The 19,228-nt window shown below is 37.2% G+C and overlaps 1 protein-coding gene across 1 annotated transcript in view; it reads right to left on the bottom strand.

The window, feature by feature from the left end:
• Positions 1-1,111: 1,111 nt before the first annotated feature.
• The window catches only part of THBS4 (thrombospondin 4), a 160,805-nt gene continuing 142,688 nt past the window's right edge, over positions 1,112-19,228 (bottom strand). Inside the window, exons 21-22 of the mRNA XM_053701357.1 lie at positions 8,364-8,503; positions 1,112-1,322 (exon numbers count right to left, since the gene is read on the bottom strand). Coding sequence (XP_053557332.1) covers positions 1,270-1,322; positions 8,364-8,503 — 193 coding nt within the window. The 3' untranslated portion in view covers positions 1,112-1,269. The remainder of the gene's footprint in view (positions 1,323-8,363; positions 8,504-19,228) is intronic.

Here is a 19,228-nt window from a genome sequence, read left to right on the forward strand (position 1 = left end):
ATGTAGTGTGTATCTGCATGTGTAAGTGTATGCTATGTAGTGTGTGTGTGTATCTGCATGTATAAGTGTATGCTATGTAGTGTGTGTGTAGCTGCATGTGTAAGTGTATGCTATGTAGTGTGTGTGTATCTGCATGTGTAAGAGTATGTTATGTAGTGTGTATATGTGCATGTGTAAGTGTATGCTATGTAGTGTGTCTGTATCTGCATGTGTAAGAGTATGTTATGTAGTGTGTGTATGTGCATGTGTAAGTGTATGCTATGTAGTGTGTCTGTATCTGCATGTGTAAGAGTATGTTATGTAGTGTGTGTATGTGCATGTGTAAGTGTATGCTAACTTTAAAGTCTAGAAAATTAATGAGTAAAGCAGAGAGCAGTTTTAAAGAATCTATTATTAAATGTCCAATTAAGATAACAATATTTAGCACCGTCTCTGCAAAGGTTAATTAAATACAGAGCTCACATAGCTATACCTGTGGTTTGAGCTTGTGTTTGATTTGCTGCTTAAGAGTATTAAAAGATATGACTTTATATAGAATTTTATTTATATTACTTTGGTCTTATTACTTTGGTCTTATGATTTTTTTTAAGCCCTGATTTCGCTCCTGCCCACCACATTTCAAAGTTTTGAAGAGTCGTCACTCTTTTGAATTTTGAAATGTTGGGAGGTATGAGTTTGGCTTAGCTACTGCACCCAGGGTGTTCATCAAGGTTTTCACTGTACATTAGTGTTATCTCAGGTTTTTAAATGAATGAAAACTCTTCATAGTTTGTTTGCTCTTTGGCTTTCCATAGCACCATAAAGGTCTTGAGGAAATTGTATTACTATATCATTGTAGTGGTTGATGCCTCATAATAACTTTCATATTAGCATCAATATGTTATGATTTTTCATGACCAAGTATGAGAGATGTTCATCTTAGAAAAAAAGATGATTCACATGCGGACATGTATCTTACTACTTAGGTTTGCTCTTCAACAAAGCATAGAATAGTTCTCAGCTAACGTTTTAAGGTTTCTTGTATATGGTCACCAGAGGAATCTTCTCACAAGTCAGCAATGTATACTTTTTGAATTCCTTTTTTGGGCATCCAACAAGGGCAAGGTCAGGATTTGTAGTTGTAACTTAAGTTTATTGCATCCATTTTAATTCACATACATTCATGTACATTAAGTATAAAAAACACAAACTTTTATGAACATTTTATGACTTTTTTCCTATTAATATACAAAAAGGTGTTAAAATTATTCAGTTTTTTTTTCTGTTACTTTATTTTGTAAACTGCTGAGCTTGAAAAGCTTGAAAGTCCTCTGGGATTGTATCTGAAATTGCAAAAACAAAGAATGTGTTAGTTTATGTATTTTTAATTGTCCTATAAAATATATTCAGTTAACTTTATAAGGGAGATTCCAGTTTCCTGAAAATTACAAGAAATACAATGGCTGTAATACTTTTTGCTTGTTTATTCTGATAATCAAGTTTTATTGAGGGCATAGTTTATTACTGCAATTATTTCTTCCTAATGAAAAAACACCACACTTATGTTACCATGCTGTTTCTTAAAGGGACATGAAATCTAAAATTTTAGATTCACATAGAACATACATTTTTAAAAGTTTACAATTTACTTCTGTCATGAAATTTACTTCATTCTTATGATATTCTTTGTTGAAGAGAATATCTAGGTAGGGGAGCATACACGAGTTTGGAAAACAATATGGCAGCTGTTTTGCAAGAATTCTTTTGAGCACTAAGGTGACAGCAGTGGCTGCGCAATTATAACATTGCTAAAAGCATTCATGCTAAACTTCTGCCATATATTGCTAAAGACACCTGCAACCTTCTTAGCCTACCTAGCTTTCCAACAAAGGACACCAATAGAACAAAGTAAATTTGATTAAAAAAAAAATACCTTTTTTATTTTAAATTGAATCATGAAATAAAAAAATGTGGTCTTCATGTCCCTTTAACTCAATTTTATTTTATTGTATTTATTTAGTGTTGGATGAATTACCATAAAATGATGTATATATTATGATACTGAACATTTTGTTATTGATTTTAAAGAATTTTGTAATTAAAAAAATAAATAAAATCATCCATGTGAGAGTATAATTTTAATATTACATTTTGCCTTTCAAAAGTGAAATAACTAGTTTTAATTTTAAATGTTAAGTTCTGTGCATCCTGCTAATGCTCCCTGTTTGAGAAATACGTTTCTTTCATGTAATTAACAAGAGTCCATGAGCTAGTGACGTATGGGATATACATTCCTACCAGGAGGGGCAAAGTTTCCCAAACCTTAAAATGCCTATAAATACACCCCTCACCACACCCACAAATCAGTTTTACAAACTTTGCCTCCAAGGGAGGTGGTGAAGTAAGTTTGTGCTAGATTCTACGTTGATATGCGCTCCGCAGCAAGTTGGAGCCCGGTTTTCCTCTCAGCGTGCAGTGAATGTCAGAGGGATGTGAGGAGAGTATTGCCTATTGAATGCAGTGATCTCCTTCTACGGGGTCTATTTCATAAGGTTCTCTGTTATCGGTCGTAGAGATTCATCTCTTACCTCCCTTTTCAGATCGACGATATACTCTTATATTTACCATTTCCTCTACTGATTCTCGTTTCAGTACTGGTTTGGCTTTCTACAAACATGTAGATGAGTGTCCTGGGGTAAGTAAGTCTTATTTTCTGTGACACTCTAAGCTATGGTTGGGCACTTTATTTATAAAGTTCTAAATATATGTATTCAAACATTTATTTGCCTTGACTCAGAATGTTCAACTTTCCTTATTTCCAGACAGTCAGTTTCATATTTGGGATTATGCTTTAATTTATCATATTTTGTCTTACCTCAAAAATTTGACTTTTTTCCCTGTGGGCTGTTAGGCTCGCGGGGGCTGAAAATGCTTCATTTTATTGCGTCATTTTTGGCGCGGATTTTTTTGGCGCAAAAATTCATTTCCGTTTCCGGCGTCATACGTGTCGCCGGAAGTTGCGTCATTTTTTTACGTTATTTTGCGCCAAAAATGTCGGCGTTCCGGATGTGGCGTCATTTTTGGCGCCAAAAGCATTTAGGCGCCAAATAATGTGGGCGTCTTATTTGGCGCCAAAAAATATGGGCGTCGCTTTTGTCTCCACATTATTTCAGTCTCATTTTCATTTGCTTCTGGTTGCTAGAAGCTTGATGTTTGGCATTTTTTTTCCCATTCCTGAAACTGTCTTATAAGGAATTTGATTTATTTTGCTTTATATGTTGTTTTTTCTCTTACATATTGCAAGATGTCTCACGTTGCATCTGAGCCAGAAGATACTACAGGAAAACCACTGCCTGCTGGATCTACCAAAGCTAAGTGTATCTGCTGTAAACTTTTGGTAGCTATTTCTCCAGCTGTTGTTTGTATTAATTGTCATGACAAACTTGTTAAAGCAGATAATATTTCCTTTAGTGATGTACCATTGCCTGTTGCAGTTCCCTCAACATCTAAGGTGCAGAATGTTCCTGATAACATAAGAGATTTTGTTTCTGAATCCATAAAGAAGGCTTTGTCTGTTATTTCTCCTTCTAGTAAACGTAAAAAGTCTTTTAAATCTTCTCTCTCTACAGATGAATTTTTAAATGAACACCATCATTCTGATTCTTTGGACTCTTCTAGTTCAGAGGATTCTGTCTCAGAGATTGATGCTGATAAATCTTCATATTTATTTAAGATGGAATTTATTCGCTCTTTACTTAAAGAAGTACTAATTGCTTTAGAAATAGAGGATTCTAGTCCTCTTGATACTAATTCTATACGTTTGGATAAGGTTTTTAAAGCTCCTGCGGTTATTCCAGAAGTCTTTCCTGTTCCTAATGCTATTTCTGCAGTAATTGCTAAGGAATGGGATAAATTGGGTAATTCATTTACTCCTTCTAAACGTTTTAAGCAATTATATCCTGTTCCGCCTGACAGGTTAGAATTTTGGGACAAAATCCCTAAAGTTGATGGGGCTATTTCTACCCTTGCTAAACGTACTACCATTCCTACGTCAGATGGTACCTCGTTTAAGGATCCTTTAGATAGAAAAATTGAATCTTTTCTAAGAAAAGCTTATCTATGTTCAGGTAATCTTCTTAGACCTGCTATATCATTGGCTGATGTTGCTGCAGCTTCAACTTTTTGGTTGGAATCTCTAGCGCAACAAGTAACAAATCGTGATTCTCATGATATTATTATTCTTCTCCAGCATGCTAATAATTTCATCTGTGATGCCATTTTTGATATTATTAGAGTTGATGTTAGATTTATGTCTCTGGCTATCTTAGCCAGAAGAGCTTTATGGCTTAAGACTTGGAATGCTGATATGGCTTCTAAATCAACTCTACTTTCCATTTCTTTCCAGGGAAACAAATTATTTGGTTCTCAGTTGGATTCTATTATTTCAACTGTTACTGGTGGGAAAGGAACTTTTTTACCACAGGATAAAAAATCTAAAGGTAAAAACAGGGCTAACAATCGTTTTCGTTCCTTTCGTTTCAACAAAGAACAAAAGCCTGATCCTTCGTCCTCAGGAGCAGTTTCAGTTTGGAAACCATCTCCAGTCTGGAATAAATCCAAGCCTGCTAGAAAGGCAAAGCCTGCTTCTAAGTTCACATGAAGGTACGGCCCTCATTCCAGTTCAGCTGGTAGGGGGCAGGTTACGTTTTTTCAAAGAAATTTGGATCAAATCTGTTCACAATCTTTGGATTCAGAACATTGTTTCAGAAGGGTACAGAATTGGTTTCAAGATGAGACCTCCTGCAAAGAGATTTTTTCTTTCCCATGTCCCAGTAAATCCAGTGAAAGCTCAAGCATTTCTGAATTGTGTTTCAGTTCTAGAGTTGGCTGGAGTAATTATGCCAGTTCCAGTTCCGGAACAGGGGATGGGGTTTTATTCAAATCTCTTCATTGTACCAAAGAAGGAGAATTCCTTCAGACCAGTTCTGGATCTAAAATTATTGAATCGTTATGTAAGGATACCAACGTTCAAGATGGTAACTGTAAGGACTATATTGCCTTTTGTTCAGCAAGGGAATTATATGTCCACAATAGATTTACAGGATGCATATCTGCATATTCCGATTCATCCAGATCATTATCAGTTCCTGAGATTCTCTTTTCTAGACAAGCATTACCAATTTGTGGCTCTACCGTTTGGCCTTGCTACAGCTCCAAGAATTTTCACAAAGATTCTCGGTGCCCTTCTGTCTGTAATCAGAGAACAGGGTATTGTGGTATTTCCTTATTTGGACGATATCTTGGTACTTGCTCCGTCTTTACATTTAGCAGAGTCTCATACGAATCGACTTGTGTTGTTTCTTCAAGATCATGGTTGGAGGATCAATTTACCAAAAAGTTCTTTGATTCCTCAAACAAGGGTAACCTTTCTGGGTTTCCAGATAGATTCAGTGTCCATGACTCTGTCTTTAACAGACAAGAGACGTCTAAAATTGATTACAGCTTGTCGAAACCTTCAGTCACAATCATTCCCTTCGGTAGCCTTATGCATGGAAATTCTAGGTCTTATGACTGCTGCATCGGACGCGATCCCCTTTGCTCGTTTTCACATGCGACCTCTTCAGCTCTGTATGCTGAACCAATGGTGCAGGGATTACACGAAGATATCTCAATTAATATCTTTAAAACCGATTGTTCGACACTCTCTAACATGGTGGACAAATCACCATCGTTTAATTCAGGGGGCTTCTTTTGTTCTTCCGACCTGGACTGTAATTTCAACAGATGCAAGTCTCACAGGTTGGGGAGCTGTGTGGGGATCTCTGACGGCACAAGGAGTTTGGGAATCTCAGGAGGTGAGATTACCGATCAATATTTTGGAACTCCGTGCAATTTTCAGAGCTCTTCAGTTTTGGCCTCTTCTGAAGAGAGAATCGTTCATTTGTTTTCAGACAGACAATGTCACAACTGTGGCATACATCAATCATCAAGGAGGGACTCACAGTCCTCTGGCTATGAAAGAAGTATCTCGAATTTTGGTTTGGGCGGAATCCAGCTCCTGTCTAATCTCTGCGGTTCATATCCCAGGTGTAGACAATTGGGAAGCGGATTATCTCAGTCGCCAAACGTTGCATCCGGGCGAATGGTCTCTTCACCCAGAGGTATTTCTTCAGATTGTTCAATTGTGGGGGCTCCCAGAGATAGATCTGATGGCCTCTCATCTAAACAAGAAACTTCCCAGGTATCTGTCCAGATCCCGGGATCCTCAGGCGGAGGCAGTGGATGCATTATCACTTCCTTGGAAGTATCATCCTGCCTATATCTTTCCGCCTCTAGTTCTTCTTCCAAGAGTAATCTCCAAGATTCTGAGGGAATGCTCGTTTGTTCTGCTAATAGCTCCGGCATGGCCTCACAGGTTTTGGTATGCGGATCTTGTCCGGATGGCATCTTGCCAGCCATGGACTCTTCCGTTAAGACCAGACCTTCTGTCACAAGGTCCTTTTTTCCATCCGGATCTGAAATCCTTAAATTTAAAGGTATGGAGATTGAACGCTTGATTCTTGGTCATAGAGGTTTCTCTGACTCCGTGATTAATACTATGTTACAGGCTCGTAAATCTGTATCTCGAGAGATATATTATAGAGTCTGGAAGACTTATATTTCATGGTGTCTTTCTCATCATTTTTCTTGGCATTCTTTTAGAATACCGAGAATTTTACAATTTCTTCAGGATGGTTTGGATAAGGGTTTGTCCGCAAGTTCTTTGAAAGGACAAATCTCTGCTTTTTCTGTTCTTTTTCACAGAAAGATTGCTATTCTTCCTGATATTCATTGTTTTGTACAAGCTTTGGTTCGTATAAAACCTGTCATTAAGTCAATTTCTCCTCCTTGGAGTTTGAATTTGGTTCTGGGAGCTCTTCAAGCTCCTCCGTTTGAACCTATGCATTCATTGGACATTAAATTACTTTCTTGGAAAGTTTTGTTCCTTTTGGCCATCTCTTCTGCTAGAAGAGTTTCTGAATTATCTGCTCTTTCGTGTGAGTCTCCTTTTCTGATTTTTCATCAGGATAAGGCGGTGTTGCGAACTTCTTTTGAATTTTTACCTAAAGTTGTGAATTCCAACAACATTAGTAGAGAAATTGTGGTTCCTTCATTATGTCCTAATCCTAAGAATTCTAAGGAGAAATCATTGCATTCTTTGGATGTTGTTAGAGCTTTGAAATATTATGTTGAAGCTACGAAATCTTTCCGTAAGACTTCTAGTCTATTTGTTATCTTTTCCGGTTCTAGGAAAGGCCAGAAAGCTTCTGCCATTTCTTTGGCATCTTGGTTGAAATCTTTAATTCATCTTGCCTATGTTGAGTCGGGTAAAACTCCGCCTCAAAGAATTACAGCTCATTCTACTAGGTCAGTATCTACTTCCTGGGCGTTTAGGAATGAAGCTTCGGTTGACCAGATCTGCAAAGCAGCAACTTGGTCTTCTTTGCATACTTTTACTAAATTCTACCATTTTGATGTATTTTCTTCTTCTGAAGCAGTTTTTGGTAGAAAAGTTCTTCAGGCAGCGGTTTCAGTTTGAATCTTCTGCTTATGTTTTTTGTTAAACTTTATTTTGGGTGTGGATTATTTTCAGCAGGAATTGGCTGTCTTTATTTTATCCCTCCCTCTCTAGTGACTCTTGTGTGGAAAGATCCACATCTTGGGTAGTCATTATCCCATACGTCACTAGCTCATGGACTCTTGTTAATTACATGAAAGAAAACATAATTTATGTAAGAACTTACCTGATAAATTCATTTCTTTCATATTAACAAGAGTCCATGAGGCCCACCCTTTTTTGTGGTGGTTATGATTTTTTTGTATAAAGCACAATTATTCCAATTCCTTATTTTATATGCTTCGCACTTTTTCTTATCACCCCACTTCTTGGCTATTCGTTAAACTGATTTGTGGGTGTGGTGAGGGGTGTATTTATAGGCATTTTAAGGTTTGGGAAACTTTGCCCCTCCTGGTAGGAATGTATATCCCATACGTCACTAGCTCATGGACTCTTGTTAATATGAAAGAAATGAATTTATCAGGTAAGTTCTTACATAAATTATGTTTTTTGTCAATGTCCCTTTAAGTGTGTTCATGTTGAAAGACACAAATTGTGAAATGATGCCATTTCCTGCACACTAGGGGGCTACCCCTGCAGCCCCCCTATTTTTCTTCATACTCATTGAATTAATTGCAGAGAATTGTGCCTTAAAACTTTCCATGGTGTATTTTTTTTAAATTGTATAAAGATGGTGCAGTTTGCAAATAAAGGATAACACAGGGTGTGTATAGTTTAGCAGTTTGACATCGTTTCGGAAGCTTGCATAACTAGAGGAGGATCTTACCATTGCAGCGGTATTTCAGGTTAGACCAAATGATGTTTTCTTGGGAGAAGCAGAATACACCAAGTCTTCCTCCCCGCATGGTAGTGTCAACTGTGACTCCTGAGTCAGCTACTAAATCAGACCCTTCATAGAATCTTGCTCTGTAAACAGAAAAAATATGTTACACTTCTCATATCCTACCTCTCTCTTTTACTATAATTAAGATGACAGCGTACAGCCCCTGTTCTACTCTTTCCTTTCAGCAGTTTCCTGATGCAAGCTGTGTAGCTGCATTTCAAAGTGCTATTAAAAATTAAGAAATTAAAGGAATAGTCTAGTCAAACAAAAACTCGTGATTCAGATAGAGCATGCAATTTTAATCAACTTTCTAATTTACTCCTATTATCAAGTTTTCTTTGTTCTCTTGGTATCTTTATTTTAATGTAAGTGTAGGAGCCGACCAATTATTGGTTCAGACCTGGGTAGCACTTGCTGATTAGTGGCTACATTTAGACACCAATCAGCAAGCGCTACCCAGGTTCTGAACCAAAAATGGTCCAGTTCCTAAGCTTACATTCTTGCTTTTTCAAATAAAGATACCAAGAGAACAAAGAAAAATTGATAATAGGAGTAAATTAGAAAGTTGCTTAAAATGACATGCTCTATCTGAATCATTAGTTTAATTTTGACTGGAATATCCCTTTTTCAGTGAAGACTGCTTGCACCAGAGGGTACTGAAAGGAAATTGTGTAGGCGGTAAGCTTCTTATTGGCTGTACTGTCTGCTGCTAAAAAAAAAAAATAGAAACAAAAAAATTAATACTGCAGTCTTGGAGACTGCCAGGAGAGCACTACTGGGCTTACTTTAAAAGGTAACCTATTAATAAATGAGACCACTTGTAATTACAAGCTTTGGTTTCATTTAATATTTAAAGATACATTATACATACTGGGAAAAAAAACTTACTGTCCCTTTAACTAAACTCCATATTTAAATATTCTATTTACCTTTTTGGAAATAAATATTTAAATCCTTTTTGTTCCTTTCTTACTTTTAGTCTGTAGTTGTAAGGTTAGCCATTCTTAATTGTGTTCTTTAGACCAGGCAAGATCATAGTAACCCTTATTTAAACAATTTACAGATTAAAGGGCCAGTCTACTTGAAAATTCGTTTTTAAAAAGCTAGATAATTTCTTTATTCCCATTCCCCAGTTCTGCATAACCAATACTGTTATATTAATGTACTTTTTAACTGTATCCAAGCTACTGCAGACTGCCCCAATTTCAGTGATTTTTACAATCTTGCATTTTAGCCAATCAGTGCTGGTTCTTGTATAACCATTATTATTCTCCATGGGAGTGAGCACAATGTTATCTATCTGGCACACGTGAACTAGCACGGTCTGGCTGTTGCGCAATTAAAATGTGACTGTTAAATTATAAATCTCAAAAATAAGTTTGTAAAAAGTTACTCAAAAAATGTCTTCTGTATTTAAATACTGCTGACAAATTTTCTCAGTGCAAAGTATTGGCAAAATTAATGTGTCCAGAAGTCACTGGAAAACCACAAGATAATCAGGTTTTCTTATGGATTTCAAATGAATTAACTTGAAATATGAACACCTCATTGAAACCCAAAAGAGAAATGGAAAAATGGAGTAACCCTTTCTTACCACTAGGAGGAGGCAAAGATTCCCAAAGCCCAAGAGCTCTATAAAACCCCTCCAACCTCACAGTTACCTCTGCTGAATGTATAGCCAAGCTTAATGATAGAGGAAAAAAGGAATAAGAGTCATAAAAAGAGAAGGGGGGAAAAAAAAGATGTGCTCAAGAAAAAAACAACAGCAACAAAAAACAGAGTGGGTCTCGTGGACTCTCTCCACTATGAAATAAATTAATTTATCAGATAAGCATAAATAATCTTTTGTTTCATACAGGTGATGAGAGTCCACGATCCATTACTCCTGGGAACTAATACCAAAGCTGTGGAGTCCACGAGTAATAACATAAAGGGTGAGAATTAAAAACATATTTTTTTCACTGAGAAAACTAAATTCACAATATATATGTTTTTTGCATTTAAAAAAATCAATAAGGCAAACGTAAATCAAGCTGAGACAACTGCCTGAAGGACCTTCCTACCAAAGGCTGCCCAGAAGAAGCAAAAACATAAAAATGGTGGAATTTAGTAAAAGTAAGCAAAAAAGAACAAGTAGCTGCCTTGCAAATTTAATTGACTGAAGCTTCATTCTTCAAAGCCCAAGAAGTAGCCACAGACCTTGTAGAGTGAGCAGTAATCCGTAAACCTTGTGAATCAAAGTTTCAACCAAGAAGCCAAAGAAACAGCAGAAACTTTCTGAGCTTTTCTAAATAAACAAGCAAACTAGAGGTATGTGTGAAATCGTTTATTGAGACTAATTCTCTTACAACATCCAAATTATGCAAAGACCTCTCTGAAGCATTCTTTCTTAGGATTAGGACAAAAAGAAGGAACAACAATCTCTCTGCTGATATTGTCTGAAGAAACAACTTTAGGCAAAAAAAATAAATCATATTTAGTCCTTAAAACTGCCTTATCCTGATGAAAAATAAGATAGGGAGGATCACAGGAAAGATCAGACAATTCTGACACTTTTGTAGCAGAAGAGATAGCCAAAAGGAATACAACTTTCCAAGAAAGCAGTTTAATATCCACCTTATGCATAGGTTCAAAAGGAGGATCATGCAAGACTTTAAACACCAAGTTAAGACTCCATGGAGGAGAAATTGGTTTAATCACAGGTTTAATACAGGCCAAAGCCTGAACAAAACCATGAATATCAGGAAGATTAGCAATTTTCCTATGAAAAAACAATTGTAAGAGCAGAAATCTGCCCCTTCAGAGAACTGGCAAATAAGCCCTTATCAAACTATACTGTAAGAACGGCAAAATCCTAGAAATTCTAAAAGAATGCCAGGAAAAGCCATGATCTATATACTAAGAAATAAAAGCCTTCCAAATACTATATGACAAATCTTCCTAGTTAGAGGGTTAACAAGCCTGAATTAAGGTTTCAATCACAGAATCATAGAACCTTTTATGTCTAAGGACTAACCATTCAATTCCCATGCCATCAAGTTCAGAGAGTTGAGATCTGAATATAAAAATGAACCTTGTGACAGAAAGTCTCATCGTAGAGGAAGAGGCCAAGGTGAGCAACTGGACACCTGAACCAGATCTGCATAAATAATCCTGCGAGGCCAAGCTGGGGAAATCGTGAATACTGATGATTTATCTAGGCTTATCTTGGAGATCACTCTGGGAAGAAGTACCAGAGGAGGAAACAGATAAGTAAGCTGAAATGGCCAATGAGCTACTAGATCATCCACAAACTCTGCCTGAGGATCCCTTGACCTCAACTTTTTTTCTTCATTGACTTTAAAAGGGACATTGAACCCAAATGTTTTCTTTCGTGGTTCAGATAGAGCATGCATTTTTTCAGCAACTCTCTAATTTACTCCTATTATCAAATTTTCTTCATTCTCTTGGTATCTTTATTTGAAAAGCAAGAAATGTAAGTTTAGATGCTGGCCCATTTTTGGTGAACAACCTGGGTTGTTCTTGCTGATTGATGGATTCATTTAACCGACCAATAAACAAGTGCTGTCCAGGGTGCTAAACCAAAAAATAGCTTAGATGCCTTCTTTTTCAAATAAAGATAGCAAGAGAACGGGAAAAAAATAATAGGAGTAAATTAGAAAGTTGCTTAAAATTGCATGCTCTATCTGAATAACGAAAGAAAAACTAACTTAGTTTTTTTGCGCACATCGGGTTAGCACGTGAGTAATAGCTTCTTACTTTTGACTTGTAAAACGAGTGCTACCTGACGCGCATAAAAAGTTTACTTCTAGAGCATTTAGCATGCTAGCGAAAGCGCTAAATAGAGTTCCACTTGTAATCTGGCCCCATGTCAGCAGATCAGGATTTAAGCCACAGGGCCCTTCTGGCAACGACTGCTAAGGATATCCTTTGGCATTGATTTTCATATTATCAAATACAGCATCACAAATAAAAGAATTGGCATTTTTTAGTAAACTCAAAAGATCTTCACTAGCAGAGTCATTAGAACACTGTTCTGAAAGACTAGAAAACCAGAAATATAAGGCCGCAGCCACATAAGCAATTGCTGGCCAAAGCAAATACCTTGCTTGTAAAAAGGCCCTTCTATGAAAAGACTCCAATTTCCTATCCAAAGGGTCTTTAAAAGAAGTGTTGTCTTCTAAACGGATAGTAGTACGCTAAACCAAAGTGGAAAGAGCCCTATCAACCTTAGGAACAGTATCCCACAATTCAACATTAGCAGTAGGTAAAGGATAGAACTTCTTAAACCTTGCAAAAGGATTAAAGGAATTACCTGTCTTAGACCATTCCCTAGAAACCATGTCAGAAACAGCTTTGAGGGATAGGAAAACCCTTAGTAATCTTAGCAACAGTCTTAACAACTGAATTTAAACGATTACAAGGCTTATCCTCAGAAACCTTATACTCTTTAACCCCCAAAGTAAGTCACTCCTCTTTCAAAACAGAACTAATATGTTAAATTTGTAAATAAAAAAAGAGGATGTATCAAGTTCTAAAGAAACAACAGTATTCCTGACTGACCTTTTATGCTTTATTGAAGGGGGGAGAGCAGCCAGCGTCACAGAGATAGCAGATTTGATTACATTTTTTACTCCTGTTGATCTAAAGCACTCTCCTGTAAAGAACAGACAGAAGGAGCAGTAATACCCATAGAAGCAGCATTAGGTTGTTCTGAATATATCAACATAGATAAACACAAGTCCCATAAATAAGCTGGAGAAATTTTTTGAATTTTTTTTTTTATAAACAGACTTAATAACAGTAGGAAGGTGTTCAGGGGACTCAGCTTCTAAGGTAGATTTAGAGTCAGAATTCATTATATCATTGAGTGAATCAACGCAAAAATAATTATATCGCCTTTTAAAAATAAAAGCTTGAGGAATGGAAAAACTAAGCCCCTCCTAAAGTAGTTTTAAATGACTTACAAAAATAAGCCGAACTGCAAAACAAAGGGGGAGACAAATAAGCATCACATACAAAGACCAGATAACGGTTGGTGAAACTGAATAACACACACAAAAATAAATGACAGTTAAGAAGGGGAATAGCTTGCCAAATCCAATGAGTGTGAGACAGAGACATATGTGTGCTAACCAAACGTGCGTAATCCAAAGAGTGAAAAAAAATAACAATACAGAGCAAGCCAACATATGTTAACCTAATGTGTGTAAGGCCAACCGACAAAATTTTACCCGTGCAAAAACCAAGGCGAATAAAGCAAAGATACTGTCCCAGGTCCATATATATATATATATATATATATATATATATATATATATGTATATAAATATATATATATATATATATATGTATATAAATAAATATATAAAGTGCACACATTAAGGCTATAGAGTGTCTAAAGTGAGAAAATAATAAAACTTATCAATAGACACTCATCTACCAGCAAAACAACCAGTAGAAATCAACAGGCCCAGTTACTCCCTCTGCATCTTCCATCCAGCCACTGAGAATGAAGTCTCTTCCTTGCATACTATCTTCCTCACACCTCACTACCTGCCCGCTTGACCCTATCCCTTCCCATCTAATACCCTCCCTATCTTCCACCCTCACTCCTGCCCTTACCCACATCTTCAATCTATCTCACTCTACTAGCTCATTCCCATCTTCTTTCAAACACGCAAAAGTCACTCCCATACTCAAAAAACCCTCCCTCTACCCTAATTCTCCTGAAAGCTACCGCCCGATATCACTGCTTCCACTAACATCAAAACTCCATGAAAAACTAGTTTACAATCGCCTAATGCACTTCCTGTCTGCCAACTCCTTGCTTGACCCCCTGCAATCTGGATTCCGCCCCAAACACTTCACTAAGACTGCCCTTACCAAGGTTACTAACGATCTTCTCTTTGCTAAAAATATTGGCCACTACTATATACTCTATATTGGCTCACTACTCTATACTGAGCCACTACTCTATACTATGACACTGTTCTTTCCTGGATTCACTCCTATCTTTCTCACAGGTCTTTTTCTGTTGCATTTGCCGGCCGACTCCTCCTCTCCAATGCCTCTGTCTGTTGGAGTACCTCAAGGATTTGTTCTGGGTCCTCTACTCTTCTCCATTTATACTTCTTCGCTGGGTAAACTTATCAACAGTTATGGCTTCAAATATCACCTCTATGCTGATGACACCCACATCTACCTCTCCACCCCTGCTCTCTCTCCCTCTGTCCTTTCTCATGTCAGTGACTGCTTATCTGGTATTTCTTCCTGTATTGCCTCTCACCACCTAAAGATTAACATGTCTAAGACTGAGCTCCTTCTTATCCCCCCTTTAAATTCTACACCGACTTGCAACTTCTCTATCCCTGTTGACGGCATCACCATTTCCCCATCGCCCCAAGTCCACTGCCTCAGAGTTACACTTGACTGAAATCTATCCTTCGTCCCCCATATCCAATCGATTTCTACATCCTGCCACAACCATCTGCAAAATATTTCCAAGATTCGTCTTTTCTTTCATGTAATTGACAAGAGTCCATGAGCTAGTGACATATGGGATATACAATCCTACCAGGAGGGGCAAAGTTTACCAAACCTCAAAATGCCTATAAATACATCCCTCACCACACCCACAATTCAGTTTTACAAACTTTGCCTCCTATGGAGGTGGTGAAGTAAGTTTGTGCTAAGATTTCTACGTTGATATGCGCTTCTCAGCATTGTTGAAGCCCGATTCCTCTCAGAGTACAGCGAATGTCAGAGGGACGTGAAGGGAGTATCACTTATTGAATACGATGATTTCCCTAACGGGGGTCTATTTCATGGGTTCTCTGTTATCGGTCGTAGAGATTCATCTCCTACCTCCCTTTTCAGATCGACGATATACTCTCAATTTACCATTACCTCTACTGATAACTGTTTCAGTACTGGTTTGGCTATCTGCTATATGTGGATGGGTGTCTTTTGGTAAGTATGTTTTTTATTACTTAAGACACCTCAGCTATGGTTTGGCACTTTATGCATTTAAATAAAGTTCTAAATATATGTATTGTACTTATATTTGCCATGAGTCAGGTTCATGTATTTCCTTCTGCAGACTGTCAGTTTCATATTTGGGGAATATAAACATCTTTTAAATGAAATTTATTTCTTACCTGGGGTTTAGTCTTTTTTTCAATTGACTACTTCTTACAAATTGCGGGCGGTATTAGGCCCGCGGTTGCGACAAATGCTAAACTTTATTGCGTCATTTTTGGCGCAAAGATTTTTTTGGTGCGAAAGAGTACGTCTATGACGCAAGTTCGTCATTTCCGGCGTCATACTTGACGCCGAGACCTTTCACACGGTTGCGTCATTAGTGACGCGAGTGTGTCATTTCCGGTTATTTTTTGGCACCAAAAAAGTTTAGTTACGTTGTGCGTCATACTTGGCGCCAAACTTTTTCATTATTTCAATACCCCATTGATGTTTGCCTCTTGATTTTTTTCAATATCAGAGGGCTATGCTATTTGCATTTTTTCCCATTCCTGAAACTGTCATATAAGGAAATAGATAATTTTGCTTTATATGTTGTTTTTTCTCTTACATTTTGCAAGATTTCTTACTTTGATCCTGCCTCAGAAGCTTCTGCTGGAACATTACTGCCTGACATCGGTTCTACCAAAGCTAAGTCATTAGTTATAAAATTGTAGAAATGATATCGCTGAATGTCATTTGTAATAGTTGTTTTGATAAACTTTTACATGCAGATAATGTGTCCATCAGTAATAGTACATTGCCAGTTGCAGTTCCTTCAACTTCTAATGTGCATAATATACCTGTAAATTTTAAAGAATTTATTTCTGATTCTATTCTGAAGGCTTTGTCTGCATTTCCACCTTCTAATAAATGTAATAGGTCTTTTTAAAACTTCTCATTTAGTTGATGAAATTTCAAATGACCAACAATATGATAATTTATCCTCTTCTGATAAGGATCTATCTTATTCAGTAGATCCTCCTCAGACATTGACACTGACAAATCTACTTATTTATTTAAAATTGAGTACATGCGTTTTTTATTAAATGAAGTGTTAATTTCTTTGGATATTGAGGTAACCAGTCCTCTTGACGTTCAGTCTAATAAACGTTTTAATGCTGTTTTTAAACCTCCTGTGGTTTCTCCAGGGTTTTTCTTATTCCTGAGGCTATTTCTGATATGATTTCTAAGGAATGGAATAAGACAGGTACTTCTTTTTATTCCTTCATCAAGGTTTAAAAATTGTATCCTTTGCCAGCAAAATCTATAGAGTTTTGGGAAAAGATCCCCAAAGTTGATGGGGCTATTTCTACTCTTGCTAAATGTACCACTATTCCTATGGAAGATAGTACTTCCTTTAAGGATCCTTTAGATAAGAAGCTTGAATCTTATCTAAGGAAGGCCTATTTATATTCAGGTCATCTTCTCAGACCTGCAATTTCTTTGGCTGATGTTGCGGTGGCATCAACTTTCTGGTTGGAGAATTTAGCGCAACATGAATTGGATTCTGACATATCTAGCATTATTCGCTAAATGAGACCTCTTCAGCTTTGTATGCTGAATCAATGGTGCAGGGATTATACAAAGATATCACAATTAATATCCTTAAATCCCAATATACGACACTCTCTGACATGGTGGATAGATCACCATCGTTTAGTTCAAGGGGCTTCTTTTTGTTCATCCAACCTGGACTGTGATCACAACAGATGCAAGTCTTTCCGGTTGGGGAGCTGTTTGAGGATCTCTGACAGCACAAGGAGTTTGGAAATTTCAAGAGGCGAAATTTCCAATAAATTTTTTAGAACTCTGTGCAATTCTCAGAACTCTTCAGTTTTGGCCTCTGTTAAAGAGAGAACCGTTCATTTGTTTTCAGACAGACATTTTTACATCAGTGGCATATGTCAATCATCGGGGTGGGACTCACAGTCCCCACGCTATGAAGAAGTATTTCGAATACTTGTTTGGGCGGAATCCAGCTCCTGTCTAATCTCTGCGGTGCATTTCCCAGGTGTAGACATTTGGGAAGCGGATTATCTCAGCCGCCAGACTTTACATCCAGGGGAGTGGTCTCTCCATCCAGATGTTTTTTCTCAGATTGTTCAGATATGGGGTCTTCCAGAGATAGATCTCATGGCCTCTCATCTAAACAAGAAACTTCCCACATACCTATCCAGGTCCAGGGATGTTTAGGCGGAAGCAGTGGATGCGCTGATACTTTCTTGGTGTTTTCATCCTGCTTATATCTTCCCGCCTCTAGTTCTCCTTCCAAGAGTGATTTCCAAAAATCATCATGGAACAATCATTTGTGTTGCCAGCATGGCCCCACAGGTTTTGGTATGCGGAACTGGTTCGGATGTCCAGTTGCCCGCCTTGGCCACTTCCGTTACGGCTAGACCTACTATCTCAAGGTCCTTTTTTCCATCAGGATCTCAAATCATTACATTTGAAGGTATGGAAATTGAACGCTTAGTACTAAGTCATAGAGGTTTCTCTGACTCAGTGATTGATGCTATGTTTCAAGCTCGTAAATCAGTGTCTAGGAAGATTTATTATAGAGTTTGGAAGACTTACATTTCATGGTGTTCTTCTCATAAATTCTCCTGGCATTCTTTTAGAATTCCTAGAATTTTTCAGTTTCTTCAGGATGGTTTGGATAAGGTTTGTCTGCAAGTTCCTTGAAAGGACAAATCTCTGCTCTTTCTGTTTTATTTCACAGAAAGATTGCTATACTTCCTGATATACACTGTTTTGTACAGGCTTTAGTTCGTATTAAGCCTGTCATTAAATCAATTTCTCCTCCTTGGAGTCTTAATTTGGTTCTGAAGGCTTTACAGGCTTCTCCAGTTGAGCCTATGCATTCTTTGGACATTTAACTACTTTCTTGGAAAGTGTTGTTCTTTTTGGCTATCTCTTCTGCTAGAAGAGTTTCTGAGCTATCTGCTCTTTCTTGTGAATCTTTCTGATTTTTCATCAGGATAAGGCGGTTTTGCAGACTTCATTTGAATTTTTACCTCAGGTTGTGAATTCTAACAACATTAGTAGAGAAATTGTAGTCTCTTCCTTGTGTCCTAATCCTAGGAATCCTTTGGAAAGATCCTTACATTCTTTGGATGTGGTGAGAGCTTTGAAATATTATGTTAAAGCTTTTTGTTTCATTAAGCTTATTTGGAGTCGGGTCAAGCCCCGCCTCAGAGAATTATAACTCATTCTACTAGATCAGTCTCCACTTCGTGGGCTTTTAAGAATGAAGCTTCAGTTGTTCAGATTTGCAAAGCAGCGACTTGGTCCTCTTTGCATACATTTACTAAATTCTACCATTTTTATGTATTTGCTTCTTCGGAAGCAGTTTTTGGTAGAAAAGTTCTTCAGGCAGCTGTTTCAGTTTGATTCTTCTGCTTCTAATTTAAGTTTTTTTCTTTCAAAAATGAAATAAACTATTTTATTTTTTTTTGGGTTGTGGATTAATTTTTTCAGCGGTATGTGGCTGTTTTTATTTTATTCCCTCCCTCTTTAGTGACTCTTGAGTGGAAGACTCCACATCTTGGGTATTGATATCCCATATGTCACTAGCTCATGGACTCTTGCCAATTACATGAAAGAAAACATAATTTATGTAAGAACTTACCTGATAAATTCATTTCTTTCATATTGTCAAGAGTCCATGAGGCCCACCCTTTTTATGGTGGTTATGATTTTTTGTATAAAGCACAATTATTTCCAAATTTCCTTTGTTGATGCTTTCTACTCCTTTCTTTATCACCCCACTGCTTGGCTATTCGTTA

The sequence above is a fragment of the Bombina bombina genome, chromosome 2 (assembly GCF_027579735.1).
Source record: "Bombina bombina isolate aBomBom1 chromosome 2, aBomBom1.pri, whole genome shotgun sequence".
Classification (NCBI taxonomy): Eukaryota; Metazoa; Chordata; class Amphibia; order Anura; family Bombinatoridae; genus Bombina; species Bombina bombina.